At 44.5% G+C, this 23,127-nt stretch overlaps 1 protein-coding gene across 1 annotated transcript in view; it reads left to right on the top strand.

Moving 5' to 3' along the window:
* Positions 1-22,869, top strand: part of LOC148147382 (uncharacterized) — a 76,955-nt gene extending 54,086 nt beyond the window's left edge. Inside the window, exons 9-18 of the mRNA XM_087995604.1 lie at positions 3,590-3,706; positions 3,799-3,829; positions 6,157-6,301; positions 7,231-7,369; positions 14,219-14,362; positions 17,454-17,570; positions 17,676-17,718; positions 17,807-17,913; positions 21,208-21,326; positions 22,756-22,869. Coding sequence (XP_087851730.1) covers positions 3,590-3,706; positions 3,799-3,829; positions 6,157-6,301; positions 7,231-7,369; positions 14,219-14,362; positions 17,454-17,570; positions 17,676-17,718; positions 17,807-17,913; positions 21,208-21,326; positions 22,756-22,804 — 1,011 coding nt within the window. The 3' untranslated portion in view covers positions 22,805-22,869. The remainder of the gene's footprint in view (positions 1-3,589; positions 3,707-3,798; positions 3,830-6,156; positions 6,302-7,230; positions 7,370-14,218; positions 14,363-17,453; positions 17,571-17,675; positions 17,719-17,806; positions 17,914-21,207; positions 21,327-22,755) is intronic.
* The last annotated feature ends 258 nt before the right edge of the window (positions 22,870-23,127 follow it).

Here is a 23,127-nt window from a genome sequence, read left to right as displayed (position 1 = left end):
GCCTTAGCTGTAGTCATCGAGGTCACAGTTCAGGATCCATAATTCTGATGCTATCTGCAGTCGAGGAGTTGGGTGCTTCTGAGAGAATGAGTAAGGCTTGGCCATTACAGCTTCTTTCTCCGTTGGGATATCTGAAAAGGCTGCTCACCTCTCACTAGCTCCACAGCTGCATAGACAATGAAGCTGACATTTTGAGAATGCAAAGGAGCATATTTTTAGAGAAATGCACTGATGTGTCCTCCCTGTCACCCACACGCCCTCAGGGTGGTTTTTAATTTCCTTTCCGTCTCAGTCTGATGTCTCAGTGCAGTCCAGCCTTCTGCTGCTGGGATAGGGGGAATGTTCTCTGTAGCTGGTCTTGTTGGTCTGGAAGACTTGGTTGGTCACCCCCAGGGATATTTGATTCTAGAGGGCCCAGGTTAGCTGAGATTGTCCTGCCGGGTTACAGGCTCATCCCTCTTGGCTTGGACTTCAGTAGGTATTAGCATCAGAGGCAGGGGGGAGGTGAAGGGGCCAGACACCACTAGACTGTCCTGAGAAGCTGCAGGAGGTGTCATGTGGGACTCCTCCTCCTGTGGGTGTCTGCTGGCACCATCCTGTCTCCCTGAGGGAAAGAAGGATCTGGAATGAGGTTGAGGTCCCTCATCCCCCTTTGGCTTTGCCATTGATGCTGAGAGCCGATAGCTACACTGATGGAGTTCAGGCCTGTGTGTATAAGCAGCAGACACTTGGTGTGCAGGACCTGGGTTTCCAGAGCAGTCACCAGCCTGTCCATGGTGCCAGAGCTAGGGTTGGTGCACTCATCCATCCTTGGATTCACTTTCCTGACTGCTGCAGACAAGCTTGTATACTGTTGCTGGGTGTTTCTCTGCATGTTGCTGATGTCCTTTAATTGCTGAGAACAGCAGGTCATATTCTGCCTGGTGTTGTGCTGGTCTCCAGTTCTCTCCTGACCAGTGACCTGGGACATTTCTTCCTCGGCCAACTGTGGGACAGCACAATGATGTGCTCACCAGACTGTGCTCCTGTCTCTCATCTAGAAAGTGTACCCACCAAGATGAAAGTCTGAGCTGGTACAGGGTGCAGTGAAAGCCTTGCTGGTACATCCTCTGAGCTCTCAGTCGCATCCTCTTCAGAGGTGGGGTTAGAACTGAGGCACCCCAGTGTGTGTCTCTTCTTTGTGGTGGTTTGCTGGGTCTCACAAGAGCCTGCATAAGAGAAGAAAGGGAACTAATTGTGTGAAAGGACTAAAGGTTGGTGCGTGTTGAGAACGTGTTTGCACTGGCAATAACGAGAAAGCAGCACAGCACGGCCCAATCAAACTGGAGGGGAAGTGGTGGGAAAGTGGAAATGTCACTGGATGAGTAATGCTGAACCCCAGGCTGGTCTTCGGGGGACATGGTTATCAATCACACCATGGCTGTTTGTCAGGTTTGCCAGGGAGATTGGAGGAGCTGAAAGTTATTTAATGAAGAAAGCCTGGAGAAAACTACAAAAGAGGGTTTTGGTAGTTCTCTTCCAGGAATCTCAAAATGTTAGTGTGTAAGTTCAGAAGGTAATCGGAAAGGCCAATGGAATGTTGCTCCTTATTTCAAAGGGAATGAAGAGTAAAAATAAGGAAGACTTGTTAAAATGAAACTGGGCACCTGCTGGAGCACACCAAGAAGTCAGTGAACAGTTTGGTCCCCTACTCTAAGGAAAGATGTACTGGCATTGGAGGCAGTCCCGAAATGTTCACTGTGTGGGTCCCAAGGAAAAGGGGGTGCAGGAGCAGAGGGTCTTGGGTGTTTAGGCGCACAGATCATTGAAGGTGGTGGGACAAGTGGAGAAAGCAGTTGAAGCCCACAGTATTCTCACCTGTATTAGTAGGGGCATGGCGTACAAGAACAGGGAGGTGATGTTGAACTGTATAATACATTGGTTAGACCGCAAGTAGAGTATTGTTAGGAGATGTGGGCATATTATTGTAGAAAAGGATGTGAGTGCATTGGAGAGAGTGCGGAAGTAATTTACAAGAATGGGTCCAGGAATGAGGAATGACAGTGATAGGGATAGATTAAAGAAGTTGACACTGTTCTCATTCGAGAGACGATGGCTGAGAGGGGATTTGATAGAGGCTTTTGAAACCGAGTGGGCTGGATGGAGCCCACAGGGAGAAAGTGCTCCTGCTTGTGAAAGGAACAAGGATAAGAGGACAGGGGTTTAAAGAGATGGGCAAACCAAACAGGGGTGATGTGAGAACAAACAAACACATTTCCACTGAGTGAAGAGTTAGAGTATGGAATGTACTGCCTGGAAATATGGTGCAGGCAGGTTCAATTGGTGTCTTCAACAGGGCATTGGCTGGTTATTTGGATAAAAATCATATGCAAGGTTATGGGGAGGAGGCAGGAGATTGGGATGAGGTAATGATGCTCGTTTGAAGAGGTGTGCAAGCACAATGGGCCAAATGGCCTCCTTCTGCATTGTAAGAATTCAGTGATTCTGTACGGAGGGATATCGCTATGACAAGAGGTTGGGGAGGTTTTGTCTGTACTTGAGGTCTCACAGATTGAGAGATGACCTTGTTGAAACATTTTAGGTTATGGGGGTTTGACAGGCGAGATGCTGAGGGTTATTTCTCTTCGTGAGAGAGTTCAGGGGCAGAGGGAATAATCTCAGAGTAAGGTGTGTCCGTTTCAGACAGAGATGATGAGGAATGTCTTTTCTCCGAGGCACTGGTCGTATGAAACTATTTACTACAGAGGCGTGGAGAGGCTGGGCCATAAAGTGTATTAAAGACTGAGTTAGACAGATTTTTATTCAGTGAAAGAGTTAAGAATTATTGGAGAAAGGTCGGGAAGTGGAAGTGAGGATGATCCCATCACCCTTGAACTTATTGAATCACAGAGCAGATACGATGGGCCAAATGGCCTCCTTCTGCTCCAATGTATTATGATCTTATTAAATTGTGGAACAGGCCCAAAGGCCTGATGGCCTGCTCCTACTCCATGTCCATCTGTTTATATGTGTCCCTGCCTGCTAGGCCTCAATGTTTAGCAGGTACATCTGGAACCTCCACCAGACTGGGAAGGCTGAATAGAGCCCCAGTGAGAGGTGTATTAAAGCTTCAATTTTAAATGTTTGGATTTCCTTCAGCAGTCCAATACTTGATCTCAGCCTGAGCCCCTGGTTAGCCCCAATTCTACTCCTGTTAATGTGGGATTCCCCTCTAATCAGAGATAGATACAGCAGTTACACAATAGCATCCACTGAAGGGCTTAGACTTGGGAATTCTCACATTTGGAGTCTGCGGACTGACACTTTGTGATAATAATGATTGTGTTTTCGTCACCACTGAAGTATTTAAACATTTAAATGATACTTGGGTACTGATCAAGTACAGGGACATTCTGGAATGTTCCCTGATCTCCTTTCACTTGCTCAAAACCAATTACACTTCTCATTTTTCTGAGTTCTGATGACAGGTAGAGACATGAAAATGTTTAACATTTCCATGTCGGAGATGAATCAATCTGTGAAATACTTATGATGTGGAACTTTAATGTAGGATAATCTGTTGCAATGTTTTTATCATATTTCTTTACAGGACATTTTTGCCTTTTTTCCAAGTGGTGATCCATTTAAAATTACAACACAGAGTAACCTTTCCAATCATGTCAGTGTCACTACCCCAGTGACAGGCAGACCCTGTGAAACACCCCCGGTAAGACAGAATTACCCTTCAGTATCTCAATTCCATTATTTATAAACATCGATTTGATAGAAAAATATCTCACGTATGAATTTCCACTTTAGGAACCATCCACCAGCCTGTCCTCTTCAGCAGGTAAATGAACTTTATAATAAAACCTACTATTCAGTTTTGGGAATTGTGCTACAGTGATGGTTGTATTACTGCAGAACTTGCTGGATGGAAGCACAGTGGGAGAAAGACCACTGTAACAGCAGATTGTGGAAATATCTTGTTTGAATTTTCTTATAAAACACAGCTCCCATTTATCTCTCCACCCTGGAGGCTCTCTGCTTCTATTCCCGATGAAGAACTTTTGCCTGAAATGTCACTTTTCCTGTTCCCTGGATGCTGCCTGACCTGCTGTTCTTTTCCAGCACCACTCTAATCTAAACCACAGTTCCAATGATTTCAGCTTTATGGTGTATCCATTGTTTTACTGCAAATGTAGAGCAACCTGCTGTTAGTTTCAAAAGTCTTCAGAATAGCATTAAATATGAGATAATGATGGCAATGGTATTTTATATTCAGGATACTTCCCCTCAGGTGTCCACCAATCTCAGTAACTTGGTGTACCCTTCCCCCTAACCTGTCTCTCCAGCGCACACCAGATCCTGTGGATTTTCACTCATGCACTGCTCTGCATCAACCATCATTCCCCTCAGCTTTCACAGCAACCTTCAGCCAGAAGTGCTGAGTGGATGATCCATCTTGGCCTCCTCCAGTGGCCCCAGCGTTACAGATACCAATCTTCAGCCAATTCAGTTCACTCCACATTATATCAAGGAATGGCTGGAAATGCTGAATTCCGCAAAGGCTCTGGGCCCTGACAACATTCTGGCAATAGCACTGAAGACTTGTGTTCCAGAACTTGCTACATCCCGAGCTAAGCTGTTCCAGTCCAGTTACAAAACTGGGATCTGCACAATAATGTGGAAATTTGCCCAGGCATGTCCTGCACATAAAAGGCAGGACAAATCCAATCACCGCTCATCAGTCTATTCTCGATCATCAGGAAAGTGATGGAAGGTGTCCATCAACAGTGCTACCCAGCAGCACCTGCTCAGTAATAACCTGCTCAGTGACGCCCAGTTTAGGTTCCACCAGGCCACTCAGCTCCTGACCTCATTACAGCATTGGCTCAAAAATGGACAAAAGAACTGAATTCCAATGGTGAGGTGAGAGTGACAGTCCTTGACATCAAGGCTGCATTCAACCAAGTGTGGCATCAAGGAGTCCTAGCAAAACTGGAATTAGTGGGCATCAGGGGGCAATATCTTTGGTATTTAGAGTCATCCCTTAACACATAGGAAGATGCTCATGGTTGTTGGAGGTCAGTCATCTTAGCTCCAGGACATCTCTGCACACGTTCCTCAGAGTAGTGTCCTAGGCCCAAACATCTTCAGCTGCTCCATCAATGATCTTCCCTCCATCACCAAGTCAGAAGTGGGGGTGTTTGCCAATGATTGCTCAATGTTCAGCACCACTCATGACTCCTCAGACACTGAAGCAGCCCAAGTTCAAATGCAACAAGATCTGGACAATATCCAGGCTTGGACTGACAAGTTGCAAGTCACGCAAATGCGAGGATGTGACCATCACCAAGAAGACACAATCTAACCCCCACCCCTTGACATTCACTCCTTGATGTTCCCATCACTGAATCCTCTGCAAAGCCTGTCCACCACCTGCAAGGCACAAATCAGGAGTGTGATCGAATATTCCCCACTTACCTGGATGGGTGCGGCCCCAAAGATGCTCAACAAGCTTGACACCATCCAGGATAAAGCAGCCCGCTTACTCCGCACTAAATCTAGGAGCATCCACTCCCTCCATCACTGATGCTCAGTAGCAGCAGTGTGAACTATCTACAAGATGCACTGCAGAAATTCACCAAAGATCCTCAGTCAGCACCTTCCAAACCCACAACCACTCCCATCTAGAAGGACAAGGGCAGCACAGACATGGGAACACCACCACCTGCATATTTCCCACCAAGCCACTCACCATCGTGACTTGGAAATATATCACCATTTCTTCACCATCGCTGGGTCAAAATCCTGGAATTCCCTCCCTAATGGCATTGGGGGTCAACCCACAGCAGGTGGACTGGTTCAAGAAGGCAGCTCACCCCCATCTTCTCAAGGGCAGCTGGGGATGGGCAATAAATGCTGGCCAGCCAGCGACGCCCACATCCCACAAATGAATAAATAAATAAAGAGCCCTTTCTTACATTACCCACGGGCTTATGACTAAACACCCTCTCCTCCTTTCAAAGAAACATCTGAACAAAGGTTTCCAATTCCCCAATTCTAGTTGCGAGTTTTGGGGAGTTTCTTATTATTTCCTGTATTACTCCGGATAAAGTTCAAACCATTTTACTTGCTTATATTTTGTCTCCTTCATTTTCCGTCATCGTGCAGGTAACAATCCCACTCCCCAGAATTTGGATCCCAACCAAATGTGCCGTGACATGATGCAGCAACTGCTTTCCAGGGAGAAAAACATGAACAACTCTGATTCAGTGAACAAATTCCTAGCGCAATGTGATGGTGTCATTCCTGACAGGTAGGTATCAGTGCTCATAAAATGTGATGTTCATCTGTGAACAGAATCTGTGGGATTGATTGGTCACACTGTGGTTAGCACTGCTGCCTCCCAGCACCAGTTATCTCAGTTCAATTCCAGCCTTGGCTGACTGTCTGGTTGGTGCAGACTCAATGGGCCATGTGGCACTGCAGGAGTTCTGTGATTTTCAACTTGTTGCTCATCAGCTGTCTATTTTCGACACCGTCTAATTTTCACCTCCAATTAATGTACAATTCCAGTTTAAGCCCGGTGATTAAATTAAACATCTATGAGTATGCGTTCATGTGAATGTTGGGTGGGGGTCAGGTGCTTACCCTTTGTCACGTGTTGGGTATTTCTCTCCTTTCCCTATGTTCCTGGTTCAGACCCTGGTTCAAGATAATTTCCACCCATCAAGGTCAGGTTCCATGTTGGCAGTGGTTAGCAGGTCTGTTAACATTGCTGATGGAATGGGGGCATTTGCAATGTCACAAGAAGATGGAAGAATTTCTTTACATGTTCACCTTTTTAAAGCTCCCATTTTGTCTGTTTAACGCTCCCTGATTGATCGCACTAACCCGTGATTAAAATGGTTAGTGCCTGACACACATGTCCAGTCCCTGGGAATGCTGGCTGCCAGACTCTGAGCACCCCCAGGGCTCACAGTATGAGAAATATATCTTGCTTCATTTCATCATTTACTTAATAATCCACGGTATGTTTTCCTGGATTTATTAAAGCACTTTACAGCATTTCCCCTGGAAAATCCTACATGTGTCATCAACAAGGTCCCTCTGGTTATGAGCTTGTGGGGGTGACCCCTTTACTTTTTATTGTGGAGCCACGTACATGTTGCTCACTGCACAGATGTTGCCAGGCTGAATATTTCCAGCACTTTCTGCTTTTATTAAATTGCGTTTCTGTTGTAGTACAACACTGGAGAGAATACTCGCAGAGATAGAAATTGAAGGAGGAAATCAATCCTTCTCAACGCCAAATTACTTTGCTCACATTCAAAGAATAGAAGCTGAAAAGTTCCAAGGACTTCACTTTCCTCCATCAGATTTGGTGAGTGTTGTGTTTAGCTGGGCATTGTAAGCAATGACTATCATGTGTTGGAAACTAACACCATTTTTAGAGAAAATGTTGGGAGAGGGCTTGAGAATCTCTCAGTGTAGTTATTTTAAACTGAATTTAACCCTTCCTGTGAATTCACATTGATACTGTATTCTAGACTTATTTTATTCCATTCAATGTTTGTGAACTACCTCAGGGTCATACTTAATCCGATCCTGAGCCTCTCCAAAGGTGCTCTTGAATTTGGCATCAGGAGATACATCACAATTGTTCATAGATTTTTATTATTCACTTAGAGTTTGGATTTGAAAAAAATTGTAAATTTATGGATGAAACCAATAAAAATGGAGATTACCACAAATGATCAGAAATCTAATAATTGCAGAATGGGCATAAAGTTTACAAACAAATATCAATACGTATAAACATGTGATACACATTTTGGTTTGAAAGATAAAGACATCATCTCTTACTTGAAAAACAAGAATTTAATTTGAGTCCAGTAACAAAAGGATCTCAGCAGCAGTACACAGATAATTAGGGTGGCATGGTGGTTTGATGGATAGTACTGCTACCTCACAGCGCCATGGGCTTGGATTCGATCCCACCTTTGGGTGGCTGTCAGTGTAGGGTTTGCAGATTCTCCCCGTGTCTATGTGGGTTTCCCTCAGGTGCTCAGGTTTCCTCCCACAGTCCAAAGATATGCAGGTTGTGAGGATTGACCGTGATAGTGTCCTGGGGTGTACAGGCCAGGTGGGTTAGCCATGGGAAATGTCGGTGTGTGGGTCTGGGTGAGATGCTCATTGGACGGTCGGTGGGAACTTGATGGGCCAAATGGCCTGCTCCCACAATGTAGGGATTCTATAAAAATGCAGGTTTTTAAGTTCAGAATAAAAGAATCATCGTGCTGAGTTCACATCGAGATGAATAGACTGAAAAGGAAGGAAATTATGTTAAACTTATCTCAAATCTTGGTTAGATCACTCTTGGAGTCCTGTTTACTCCGAGAGAATGTGGAACTCACTACCAGGGGGAGGAATTGTGGTGAACTGCGAGGATGGATTGAAGGGGAGGTGAAGTACTGTACGTCCATGTGGGAGAAGGGAATACTGCAAAGCTTTCCAAAGTGGGTTCGCAAATGCTCTGACAGAATGATGCAGCTTTACATTCTTCCATTTCCTCAATCTGTGGGTGTGGCCTTAATGAGGCGTGGCTCCTGCAGCACTGACCTTGGCCAACCTTACACACTGTTTGAAACCCATGAGATTTCCTCAAACCTCTCTGACCCATACCTCTTGTTCTTACAGTCCCACATGCCTCCATTCTTCAACGTTTCCCCCTTCTTTTAAAAGTCTTTGCCCTCCCCCTGCTCTATCGGTCTTCCCCAGCTCCACTGGCCCTCACATCTCCCATTCTCACTGAATGGCCACAACAACTTTTCAGCCTTGTACAGGTGCCCTGGGTGGGAAAGGTTCAGAACCCTGGAACACAGGGTAAGTCTATTAGAGTTAGATATTGAAATCCCCGAATCCCCTTTCGGGAATAAAATCTGCTGTGTTTACCTGGTCTGCACTACATGTGACTCTTGTACAGGGCCGTGGTGAGGCCATACCGAGAATATTGTTGCAGTTTTGGTCTCCTTTTCTGAGGGAGGATACACTTGCCCTCGAGGGAGTGCAGTGAAGGTTTACCAGGCTGATTGCAGGGATGGCGGGACTGACACATGAGGAGAGATTGATGAGTTTAGGATGGTTTTTGCTGGAGTTCAGATGAGTGAGTGGGGAATCTCATAGAAACATAAAATTCTAACAGGACGAGACAGGGTAGATACAGGAGGATGTTCCTGATGGTGGGTGTGTCCAGAACAGGGATCACAGTCTGACGATTCAGGGTAGACCATTAAGGATGGAGATGAGGAGACATTTCTTCACCCAGACAGTGGTGAGCCTGTGGAATTCACTACCACAGGAAGTGGTTGATGACAAAATGTTGAATGTATTCAAGAGGTGATGAGATATAGTACTTGGGGTGAATGGGGTCAAAGGTAATGGGGAGAACGCAGGATTAGGCTATTGAGTTGGACAATCAGCCATGATGGTGATGAAGGGCAGAGCAGACTCAAAGGGCAGAATGGCCTCCTCTTGCTTCTATCTTCATTGTTAGCTGCCCTCTGAAACAGCCTGGCAATCCTCGAAGACACAAAATCATCTGTCCATGACGGTATTGATGAGGGTGACCACTGCAGAGTCCCAAGTACCAATTTGTACCTCACACTGAAATTACCTTTTTTGGTGACAAGGTGAAAGGCAGCAGTGACTGAATAATAAGAGAGACAATGGTACAAGGCAAAAGAAGAATAGGTCCAGTCAAGGATAGTAGTGGGAAGTTGCGTGTGGAGGCTGAAGAGATTGGGGAGACACTGAATGAATACTTTTCGTCAGTATTCACTCAGGAACAGGACATTGTTGCCGATGTGAATACTGAGTCACAATTAAGTAGAATGAATGGCTTTGAGGTATGTAGGGAAGAGGTGTTGGAAATTCTGGAAAGGGTGAAAATAGATAAGTCCCCTGGGCCTGATGGCATTTATCCTAGGATTCTCTGGGAAGCAAGGGAGGAGATTGCAGAGCCATTGGCCTTGATTTTTATGTCCTCGTTGTCTACAGGAGTAGTGCCAGAAGACTGGAGGATAGCAAATGTGGTTCCCTTGTTCAAGAAGGGGAGTAGGGATAACCCTAGTAACTATAGGCCGGTGAGTCTCACTTCTGTTGTGGACAAAGTCTTAGAGAGAATTGTACAGGATAGGTTTTATGAACATCTGGACAGGAATAATGTGATCAAGGATAGTCAGCATGGTTTTGTGAAGGGCAGGTCGTGCCTCACAAACCTTATTGAATTCTTTGAGAAGGTGACTAAGGAGGTGGATGATGGGAAAGCGGTAGATGTGGTCTGTATGGATTTTAGTAAGGCGTTTGATAAGGTTCCCCATGGTAGGCTACTTCAAACAATACGGAGGTATGGCATTGAGGGTGAGTTGGAGGTTTGGATTAGGAATTGGCTGGCTGGAAGAAGACAGAGGGTAGTAGTTGGTGGTAAAGGTTCATCTTGGAATGCAGTTCCTAGCGGTGTTCAGCAAGGATCTGTTTTGGGACCATTACTTTTAGATTAGATTAGATTTCTTACAGTGTGGAAACAGGCCCTTCGGCTAAACAAGTCCACACCGCCCCGCCAAAGCGCAACCCACCCATTCCCCTACATTTACCCCTTACCTAACACTACGGGCAATTTAGCATGGCCAATTCACCTGACCTGCACATCTTTGGACAGTGGGAGGAAACCAGAGCACCCGGAGGAAACCCACGCAGACACGGGGAGAACGTGCAAACTCCACACAGTCAGTCGCCTGAGTCGGGAATTGAACCCGGGTCTCTGGCGCTGTGAGGCAGCAGTGCTAACCACTGTGCCACCGTGCCGCTGTTTGTCATTTTTATAAATGACCTGGAGGAGGGGCTAGAAGGTTGGGTGAGCAAGTTTGCAGATGATACGAAAGTTGGAGGAGTTGTTGACAGTGAGGAAGGACAGTGAGGCAGGTTACAGCGGGATATAGATAAGCTGCAGAACTGGGCAGAAAGGTGGCAAATGGAGTTCAATGTAGCTCAGTGTGAGGTGATTCACTTTGGTAAGAGTAACAAAAAGATGGGGTACTGGGCTAATGGTCGGATACTTGGTAGTGTGGATGAGCAGAGGGATCTTGGTGTCCATGTACACAGATCTTTGAAAGTTGCCACCCAGGTAAATAGTGCGGTGAAGAAGGCATATGGCGTACTGGCTTTTATTGGTGGAGGAATTGAGTTCCGGAGTCCTGAGATCATGTTGCAGTTGTATAAGACTCTAGTGCGGCCGCACCTGGAGTATCGTGTGCAGTTTTGGTCGCCATAGTATAGGAAGGATGTGGAGGCACTGGAATGGGTGCAAGGAGGTTTACCAGGATGTTGCCTGGTATGGTAGGAAGATCGTATGAGGAAAGGCTGAGGCACTTGGGGTTGTTTTCATTGGAGAAAAGAAGGTTTAGGGGTGACTTGATAGGGGTGTACAAGATGATTAGGGGTTTAGATAGGGTTGACCATGAGAATCTTTTTCCATGTATGGAGTCAGCTATTATGAGGGGGCATAGCTTTAAATTAAGGGGGGGTAGGTATAGGACAGATGTTAGGGGTAGGTTCTTTACTCAGCGAATCGTGAATTCATGGAATGCCCTGCCAGTAGCAGTGGTGGACTCTCCCTTTTTATGGGCATTTAAGCGGCATTCGATAGGCATATGGAGAATAGTGGGCTAGTATAGGTTAGGTGGGCTTGGATCGGTGCAACATCGAGGGCCGAAGGGCCTGTACTGCGCTGTATTCTTCAACGTTCTAAGATGAGAATGGAACAAACAAAGAAACAAAAGATGAGTCTCGACCAGGAGTACAGATGGGAAATGGCAGAATCCTCACCAACAGCTGCTGTGTGAAAAGACAGGGAGAGTCCTTTTGCCTGGCCCCATCACAGATCTTCCCATTCTCCTGCCCGTGTTGCTTAAAACCTGTTGTATCTCTGACTTTGTTTAGAATTCTGACAAAAGGTTTCCAACCTAAAATGTAACTCCACTTCTCTCTCCACAGATGCTGCCTGACCTGTTGTGTATTTCCAGCATTTCCTCTTATTACTTTTGATTTCCAGCATCCAGATTTGTTTGCTTTGTACTGTATCCCAGGTAGATCTCCATCCGAACCTAATGGATTGCTGCAGTTATTGTTACAACTCTCAGCAGGACACTGGCAGACAACTAACAGCTTACTTTAATATGGTCGCTCCTATCAGTGAATAACCCAGAGAGGAAGTGACTGTATTTACAGGGGAAGGGAAGCTGATTCTCAAGGAAGAAGCCAGTTACCTCCCAGAATTCCATAAGGCCATAAGAAATGGGAACAGGAGGAGGCTGTTTGGCCCCTCGAGGCTCCTCTGCCATCCAATAGAATACCAGCTGAGCCGACATTCCCCATGGCCACTTTCCACATAATCCCTGACGCCCCCACTGATCCAAGAATCTAACTATCTCCGCCTTCAATATACACAAGGATTCTGTCCCCCAGCTCTCTGTGGCAAGGAGTTCCAAAGATTCTTAACCCTCTGAGAGAAGACATTTCTCCTCATCTCTGTCTTAAATTGGCTCCCCTTTATTCTGAGACTATGCTTGCTGGTCCTAGACTCTCCCATGAGGTGAAATACTCTCTCAGCATTTACACTGTCAAGCCCCGAAAGTGTATTCTACTGACCCTTCTCTGAACTGCCTCAGATTACATTGGAATGTAATCTTTCCTTAAATAAGGGGACCAAAATACTACAGATGTGGTCTCACTAGCACCTTGTTCAGTTGCAGTGAGACTTCCCTCCTCTTATATTTCAACTCCATTGAAATCAGGGCCAACATTGTATTAGACTTCCTGATTACCTGCTGCACCTGTGAGTGGGCTTGTTGTGTTTTGTGCACAAGTTTCCCCAAGTCCCCTTGTGTTGCAGCTTTCTGCAGGGTTTCTCCATTTAAATGATACTGTTTTGGTTTCCCTTCCAAAATGAACAGCTTTGCATTTTCTCACATTATGCTCCATTTACCAACTTTGTGCCCACTCACTGAACCGATCAGTATTTCTGTATAAACTGTTGATCTCCCTCTGACAGGCTGCCTTTCCACCTATTTTCCTTCAGCATATTGTTCCTGATATTTCAGAGTACAGACTGTGATAAAGGCTCCCAATATGCTATTATCAGGGATCTTGGACTCTCAAGGTAAATGGATTTTCAGTTCTGTGAAAAATTTTCTGTGAAGCATTGGATCAAAACTACCTTTCCATGAAATGATGTGCTTAAGCTGAACACCCAAGCATGTCACCTGATGGAAAGACTGTTGGACAATGTTTCTTTGTTTCTTTTTCCCCCCGTTGGATGTGGGTGTCACTGACCGGGTCAGCATTTATTGCCCATCCCGAGTTGCCCATGAAAAGGTGGTGGTGAGATGCCTTCTTGAACTGCTGCAGTCCATGTGTTGTAGGTAGACCCACAATGGTATTGGGAGGGAGCTCCAGGATTTTGACCCAGTGATAATGAGGTAATGGTGAAATACTTCCAAGTTGGAAAGGTGAGCCACTTGGAGTGTTAACCAATTTAAGATTCATGACAGACTGAGAGACAGTTGGAGAGAGGGTAGGGAGAGGTTTGAAAGAAAAGAATACATACCAGTAAAAGAGCAGTTTAATTTTGACAGTCCCCAGACCATCAGAGCGAACAAGATGTCATAAGCTGTTTCAGCAGTACAGGTAGACAGAGCAGAAAAAAACCCTTAGCATTTCTTAGTCTGTCAGTGTCTGGGTATCTCAGAAAAGGCAGTAATGGGGAGAAAAGATCACAGGTGAATGTGTAAATGTCACCCTGGTGAGCTTGTCAGTTGAGTAAGAAATTGACCGGAGCGACAGTTCACAGGGGGTTAAGTGTGTGTGAGAGACACTGTCGTGGAAATGGGTTCATGGGTCTTTTTGCTGTTTATGATCGAATACTTCCAAAACGTCTCACTGATATCATGCTGTTGGTTATTCCAGTTTGTATGCTAAACTTCTGCTCTTAGTTAAAAGAATATGAGAAACCTCTTATGAATATGTTCAGTGACTGACCACCATGGCACCCAAACTGGAAAAATAAACTTTACAGTCAATCAAGTCAGGTTTCCCTCTGGAATCTAACTGGTTCAGTATTATCCCCAGCTGGGCTCATGATAAACAATTGATTTACCTTGTTTCATTCAAACAGATTCAGCAGCAAAATATCTCAAGCTTAGCCCGAAAGGTTGAAATTGAATTGCCTCCAACTCTTCTGGACCAGGTTAAGGAACAGCCAAATGTTCTGATCTCGAGAGTCATTTTTGTTATCTATGGAAATACAAACCTTTTCCAGGTAACGTAGTCAGAATCAACATTGAAGTATAATGCAAGTTAATTCATTTGGAAAATAGCAATAGGACAATATTATATCAAGTAATCGCTACATTTATGAAGTTAACACCGTGAAATGTAGTGCTGTGCCTCGGAGTGGGATGCAAGAAAGGACAGCAGGTTTATGCTCATACACGCTGCTTCATACTCTCATGGTCAACATTTTCCAACAAGAGAGAGAGAAATGTCCCAGTGATTGTATTGTACCGTGTCATGTGATGGGGCTGCTATACCGAGTAGCTGGAGTTTTGTGGAAGCAGCAGGAACTGGGTGAGGGTCTGGCCTCACTGGGTTCTGCATGAGCACAAGGTGCAGTATCTGGATGTTTGGTCTGAGTCCCAGTCCCCAGGGACTGCTGGGTGATATGGCTGTGGTGCATTGAGCAGAGTGTGGTGAGAGTGGTGTGGTTCGGGGGAAATGTCCTTTTGAAGATACATTCACTGACCTCGACCACCAGTGTAAGCTCACTGACATACTTGTGGCACTGCTTCAGACACAAGACCCACACTTGAAAACAGGAGAGAACACAGCTTCAGCACTCACTCTGTCACTCAAAGGAAAAGCTCCCAAATTACATCAATCATTTAGACTGTGACTTAACTGTATTTTGCCTCTGGTATGGGGGGCTTGTGTTCCTGTACGAACATCGCATTTGACCCTTCAATTTACAAAACTCGTTAAGTATTTTTTAGTTCTGGGCTGTATTGAAGTTATAGCAGGAGAACACTGGGTTTGAGACCATAAACTGCTCAGAAGGACAGTGATGTCAACCCTAGCTATGCATCTCATTAATTTTGTACATTTCGACTAAGTCTCCCCTCAGCTTCTGCGCTCCGAGTTTTACTCACCTCTCCTTATAGCTTATACCCTCTCATCCAGGCAGCATCCTTGTAAACTCTTCTTTCTGAAGCCTCCAATCCTTCCTTTGGACTGACGACCAGAAATGAACACAAAATCCTACGTGTGGCCTAATCAATGTCTTACATCGCTGTATCATGACCCCCTGACTCTTGAACACAATTCTCCAAACAATTTTCTTAAATAAAGGCACAACATTAGTCCTCTGGCAACTCACCTGTGGTGACAGATGAGTCAAATATTTCTGAATGGGCTCCACAATTTCTTCCGTCACTTCCCACAGCATTCTGGGATACACTTGATCAGGTCCTGGAGATTTATTTAACGGTATGTATTCTCAGACATTCAACACTTCCTCTTCTGCAATGTGAACTGTTTTCAACATATCAATATTTATTTACCCAGAGTTCCCTAGCCACCATCTTTTTTTTCCACAGTAAAAAATTGACACGTAGTATTTATTTTGTATCTCTCCCATCTCCTAACACAGAGAGAACCTCATTGATCTGTAAGGGACCCGATTCTCTCTCGAGCTCCTCTTTTACTGTTCATGTTTTTAGAGAATCCTGAACCTTATCTACCAAGGCTCTCATATCCCCTCCCTGACTTCCTGATCTCCCTCTTCAGAATGCTCCTACCCTCTTTATACTCTTCATAAGAATCATTTGATCCCAGTTGTCTACATCTCACGTGTAATGCTTTTGTATTCTTGACGAGAACCCCAATCCCTTCATCCATCCATTGTTCTCTCAAAAGGTCATGAATCTATGGGATTCTCTATTCCAGAATGCAGTGGACATGGGAAACTGAATACATTTGAGGAGGAGAGAAACAGATGTTTAATTAATACTGGGTTAGAGGGTTATGGGGAGAGGGCAGGGTAGTGGAGTTGAGGCAGAGATTAAATCAGCAATGATCAGTTGAACGGCAAAATCGGTTTGAGGGGCTGAGTTACCTACTCCTGCTCCTAGTTAATAGGTTTACTGTTTATTACTAGTGTTTTGTCTGCTTCCTCTTGTGTGAAAATGGACACAAAGTACTCAGTATATTGATCCATCATTAGCTTGGTGTTTCTTCCAGAATACCAGTCTCCAGCAAATAAAAAAAAACAAAGGAACCAACAGGAACAATACTTTCAGTTTTTGTTTATTTCATCTTTTGCATCACTTTGACTTTTCAAACATTAGTTGTCCTTATATGCTCCATTTTCATTCAGTAATTTTCTACTCTGGACAGTTCATACTCCCCAATTCTCCCAATCTCTCATATCCCGGGAAGTACTCTGTAATTGTAAAAGAATTGGGCAGTGTGGGTTGGAACAGCTTTAACGAGCTGGGAAAATAGCTGACATTGGGAGACCTGGAGTAAATACTGAAATGGAAGTGAAGGTGCTACAAACATCGGAAAATCCATGGATTGCAAAACCATTTCCAGTTTTAACTTGATGTCAGGTAAACTGGAACATCGGCAGTCACAGACAAAGTGTTCCTTTCCAGGGCAGAGATCAGGAGATTACTTCCATCCACACCACATGAACTTTTCTATTTCCAATATTCAGCGCCCCGGATGAACAGCCTCTCATTACAGGAAGAGATTCTGACTTCAAAGGTCGGATCATAAACAATGTGTTCAAAGTTGTAAAGAACAAAAGAGGATTCAGTTTTAATCAGCCTTTTGGAATGTTTTTAGATGACTTACAGTGTGGAAACAGGCCCTTCGGCCCAACAAGTCCATACCTGCACGTTTTTGGACTGTGAGAGGAAACCGGAGCACCCGGAGGAAACCCACGCAGACACAGGGAGAATGTGCAAACTCCACACAGTCAGTCGCCTGAGGTGGGAATTGAACCTGGGTCTCAGGCGCTGTGAGGCAGCAGTGCTAACCACTGTGCCACCGTGCTGCCCATATGTTGGTGAAGACATTCCGACCAATGAATCCAAACATGTTTCTGCAAAACTAAGCTGCCTCTGTCTTGTTTGGGTGGGCAGTTTCATGCTGGCTGCACACTCATACCGTTCACAAATGCTTCTTATTTTGCCTCACTTACTGAAATACCAATAAGGCCAAGTCTCTGCAAAAAGGTTTGTACATACGAATTTATTCAAATTTAATCCTGTTTAAAATACACAGTCCCATCTGTAAAAAGTATCCACAGTCCTTAAGTATACATTACTCTTGCTGTCCTTTGTCTCCAGAGTGACAATAACAGCACTGTGTTAAACAATCTAGTAAGTGGAATCGAAGTGGTCAATGTCACCATTGAAAACCTCACCGACCCAGTGACCATTGTCTTCCAGAACACAACCTTGCCGGTAAGGGAAAACACAAACACTCATTCATTCATCGCTGTGCAACTGAACAAATAAATTATTTAAGTGAATGAGAGCCCTTTATGATGTAAATCAATTCCATTTTAGACTAACTCAAGTGGAAAATGTGTCTTTTGGGATTTCAGAAAAGGTGAGTTAACATTTGATGAAACAAACTTTGTTAGCTCTAGAATTGAGGAGTAATGGCTCACCTCTGATTTTCTAACTTTTCATTGTAGGGAGCACAAGTCATGGCATCTGGAGTGAGTCTGGCTGTACGACAGAAAGTCAGCTTCACTACATCACCTGCAAGTGCACCCACTTGACCTCTTTCGCTGTGTTACTGGTACGAATGATCCAATCAAATACTGTGTTTTATTCTGGATGGATTGCAGTAGGAACAATAAATCTCCAGCATGCTGTGATCAATCTGTCCTCTCATTGTGGTTTGAATACAATTTCATTGTGGAATGAAAGGGAAGCAGAGAGACATAGATCATTGAAAGCACAGATGGGGACCATTCTGTCCATCACGTCTGTGCATACTGAGAGGGATCTATCCAAAATCAATCCCACTTTCCAGTAGCAGCTGTGTAAATTACAACAATTTACATGCATATCCAATTTTCATTTTTGAACATAATTAGGGTTTGACTCCATTACACTTTTCGGTTGCGAGTTCCAGATCCCTATCTTCTCCTCAACTACCCTCTATTCATACACAAATTAATCTAAATTTCTACCCCATGGGTAATGATCTCTCTGCCAAGGGAAACAGGCTTACTCTGCCTCAAGCGCCTATTGCATTGTCCATCTCAATTAAATTTCTCCTCAACCTTCCCTGTTTTAAAAAAGCCTGGTCTCTCCAATCTGTCCTTGTGTTCTTTATTCCTGGTGATATGTTTGTCAATCTCTGTGTACATTTCCTCTGTGATCAAATCCTTCCAGTAACCCTGTAAATGGTGTTGTGTGCAGGACTCCACCAGTGGCTGACCTAGATTGAGCTGAAGCTCTCTGCTGCTATATTTTACCCCTTGGTTAATCAACAATCCCATTGGCCTTCTTTGCAGCTGATCGACCTAATTTGTAACCTCAGGGAACATGTGCTCCACAGTCTCTCTATTCCTTCACACCGCTCAGTATTCCACCATTTATCGTTTCTTCCCTCACCCATTTGCCCCCTTCCAATTCCCTACTTACATTTCCCTCCATCGCGTTTTCTCCCAGCTCAGTGGTTATCTCTCTGATGCCTGAAGATTTCTTCCTCACTATCCATTTTTATAACATCTGCAAACTGAATCCTGTCCCAACATCATTGATACCTGCCAAGTAAAGTAAGGGACAGAGCCTTCAACAACCCCACTGAAACAGCCTCCCAATCACAAAAGCAGTGTTGCCCATTGCCCTTTGCTTCCTATCATTGAACAGCTCAGATTCAATTTGTCCCGTGCTCTTGGATCCTGTGGGTTCTTGCTTTTCTGCCCAGTCTCCCATATCATTCTTTCCCCTTAGAGTGGTCCCTCGCTGACCCAGATAACAGGGAGGCAACATATCATCCTGGTGTCTGTGGCTACAGTAATGTATGTTTATTCCCTTAAGTAGTGGTTGCACTTCCACTGTCATCATTCGGAATTTTATCGGTGTTTCCCTAAACAGAGTCACCAAGGTGCTCACAGTTTGGCATTGCCATCACCAGTTCACAAACCCACCTCCAATCAAAGAGAAAGATGCATTGGGACTCCTACCTGCTTCTCTTTAGGCAGTCATTCATTCCCTTTCTGCTCGGGGATTATTAAGCTGCAGCATGTCAGCTCCTGCTCACGATCTGAAGCTCAAGCTGCTCCAGACGGTGATAATTCCTGTGTACGTGATTGTCCTGCACAAGAGAGCTCCTGTAGTACAGTGGGTAGTGTCCCCACCCCTGAGGCAGGAGGCTTGAGTTCAAGTCCTCCCTGCTCCAGAGGAGTGACATCACAATTCTGAACAGGTTCATTAGAAAGTACCTTGTCCAACATGAGAAGCTTCCTGGATTGCTACGTGCTACAGGGTGTGTACTCAACACAACTGAGGCGCCCCACCATGTCCTTTTTCATTGCACAGCGTATGAACTTACCAGAAAGACAGAGGGTTGTGCCTTATTTGAAAAATAGTCCCAGCTACTTGGGATCTGCTCCTCCCCTTGTGCTGATATCACACTATTCTTTTATATTCCCACTGCTCCCATTCCCTTCCCTCCAGGCTTTCCATTTCAACTTCATTTGTTTCGACCTGATTTCTTGATCACAATGAAGTTATCAGTAACTGAGCTGAAACATTTCCCTGCGAATCGCTGATCTGCCTTGCTCTGTGATGCCACTTTGTTATTTGTTTCATGCTGTGTCCTTCAGCTCCCTTTGCTGTTACTCTGCTACACTGCCATTGAAATCACTGCAATTACTCCTGTGACCCACCTCACTCACCTGACTCTCTCCATCCTTGTGGGATCAGACATTGTCATTGATGGGCCGAGGAAAGAGGCAAGTTGGCAATAGTCAAGGTCGAGGCATTTCAAGCTCAAATGATCCAAGGGCAGGCTGTTTTCTCCCAGAACCCCTTGCCAACCCAGCGCCAAAAATAAAACACACCACAAATGTTGATGTCTGCAAATACATCAGGCAAGAGAGAATCCCAAAGCAAAGTCTCGATGCCCAGTGCACATTTCTCTCACACATAACAGGCCACTGTGAGCTATCATTTTTCCGACAGTCCAACATGTCATGATCATTGATGCAGATGAGATTGGAAATGTGTCATCCATTACACAGCAGACCCAATTGTTGGAGTTGTTTGTCACCTTTGCAGAAATCGTGGTTTCTGAGGGTTCGTTTTGAATTGCTGCATGTCCATTTTGGTTTGACTGTCTCTTTCTCCAGTGTATGAAATGTCCTTAATTTAGGCGGCATTTGATGTAGATTTAACAGAATAGAACAGAGACAATTAATTAAAAAGGACTTCAACAATCCTGGTCTCTAATACTCTGCTGTTTTGTCCAGCTGCTCCATTTTGATTGACAGATATTTCTCTGATCCTTTAGACCTCGGTTTCTTCTGCACATTGAATGGGAGCTGGGTGGGAGCTGGAGTTTTAAGGAACATTCAGAATAGTTGGTTGAGGCTGAACTGCCTCAATTCTGATGTGAAAAGAAAACAGGGTCACCCACTGGCAACAAAGCTGGTTTGACAGACTCTGCAAGATGGCACAATCCACATACATCTCCACCTGCTCACAGCCATGGGACACTGTCTTCTGGGAGCTAAAGGCAGCGTGGATTACAAGGGCACCTGCAACCACTGTGCAGTTGAAGGTTGGTCCAGCCAGTATTGGAAATTTCCCTCTGCACCAGTGAGGCATGTTGTACTGGAGACTGGACTTCTTTAGTCTTGTCCATATTTCTTGTTTCCTTTCATTTTCCTTTTTCGTGTTATTCCTTCAACCTCTCCTCTTTCAGCCTTGAGTTAAGGTATGAATTGGTGGAAGTGCCTTTAGAACATTTCTAACGGCTTTCAGGATTTTTGTCATCAGCCCTTAAATATGGTGGACCTGTGGCTAGATCCCTGATGGTGCTTTGATGTAATAACATTTAGAATTTTCTTTCTCAAAGGATTATCACAGTGACGTTGCCTCAGATGTTACTTCATCGACACGTTCTGTTGCATTGATTATTGTTGGCACTTTTATCATTTTCATAGTGATTACAGTTCACTGCTATGAGACAATCAGGTAAGAAAATCTGCTCTCAAGGCTGTCATTCTCCTTTTGAAGTGTATTTCTGCTGCAAACCCATTCTGTTTTACATTTACACATTGTTCATTCTGAATTGTTATTTCTTTCAATCAATTACAGGCTACATGCACATACGCTAATACAAACTGATTGGATCAAGTGACTAGTTTCCATGTTTTACTATGATTTTAGTGTATGCTTTGATTATTTGATTTCCTTCACACAATGAACAGTATATTCCCAAACCCAAAGCAATAATCAGCTATTAATAACCCTTTGACGAGGAGAAGGGACAATGTTGAATCAAATGTTGCTGTCTTGAATTGCCAACAACTCCTGAACGTCACAGTGACCATTCCAATGTGATGGTCCATGTTGCAAAACTTGCAATCCCAGCCTGAAATTCTTTGTATTCTTTGATGTGGGCAGATGGAAAACTGCAGGCTGGGTAGGAGTAATTAGAATATGGATTCACAGCGTGTATGAGGGGAAAATCCATACAGGATGTTCGCACCTGCACACTGAAAGAATCTAAAACATTAATCTTTAGGTTTATTTATCAAATTGTTCATTTATTCATGAAAGCTCCTCTCATGGACTTGTCTTCCGAGTCTTAGCTTTTCGTAGGAGCTGATGCTTGACTTTACCCCCCTCCTGGGAGGGACTTCAATCAGTTCACCCGTGGCCAATAGTACTGACTATTTTGAATTTTTGATGATGTGTCAAGTGAAATGTTGCCTTTGTTAAAGTGTTTTTAGTTTGAAATTGTGGCAAATCAACGGTTGTAGTTTCAAGTTTCATTCTGGAGACTTGAGCACCTGATCGAGGCTGGTACCTCAGTGAAGTGTAAATGAAGTGCTGCAGTGGCAGAGGGGCTGTCTTTCAGATGAAGCATTAAATCAAAGGCCTCGCTGCCCTCTCAGGTGGATGGAAAAGATCCCCTGGGCCTCTACTGAAACACAGCTGGGGAGCTAGACCAAAGTGGGTTATACTCTTGTACTTGGGTATCTGTGAGGCCCATTACCAACCCCATTGCTGCCTTGAGACAAGGCAGGGTCTGTTAATGTGAAGAGTGCTGCACTTGCTGGAATTCCCAGCTCACCTCTGACACAGCCTCAAACCTGCCACAATGTCCAGGATGTAGCCTGAAGGTGTAGGCCTGTTCCCTCACAATCAGGATTTCAGATTAAACTCAACTCTGGACAAACAATCATTCTAAATTCCTGTCTCTCACAGATTAACCCAACTTGTTCCCTCCCAATTGTTGTTTTTATTGTCAGAAACTTGTACCTTAAAGTCATTATGAGTAAAGGCGTGTTAGTATTTCAAGGTCATGACAAGGTCAAGCGAATGAAGACAATTGGCTCTGAAATATCCTGTCAGTGGTTTGCTCCTTTTGAATATTTATATTCTCTTTCTTCAACAGCAGGATGATGTGGCCTTCAGGAAAACCTACAGGACGTTCCCGGTTCTAAGCAGTTTGAACAGAATGATCCTGGCTTTTACCTCTCGAGCTGAAAATGTGTTGCTGGAAAAGTGCAGCAGGTCAGGCAGCATCCAAGGAACAGGAGAATCGACGTTTCGGGCATAATCCCATCCTGAAAAAGGGCTTATGCCCGAAACGTCGATTCTCCTGTTCCTTGGATGCTGCCTGACCTGCTGCGCTTTTCCAGCAACACATTCTCAGCTCTGATCTCCAGCATCTGCAGTCCTCACTTTCTCCTCGAAGATTTTACCTCTCGAGTGCCATTACATTCTGTGGCTGGAATACTTTTCAAATAGCTGAAGAATTTCCAAA

Source organism: Chiloscyllium plagiosum, unplaced genomic scaffold (assembly GCF_037043375.1).
Source record: "Chiloscyllium plagiosum isolate Xiang-an unplaced genomic scaffold, Cpla_swu_hap1 HiC_scaffold_17, whole genome shotgun sequence".
In the NCBI taxonomy this organism is placed as follows: Eukaryota; Metazoa; Chordata; class Chondrichthyes; order Orectolobiformes; family Hemiscylliidae; genus Chiloscyllium; species Chiloscyllium plagiosum.
Note: the sequence above shows the minus strand (reverse complement) of the source record. Positions and strands in the feature narration are given on the sequence as shown.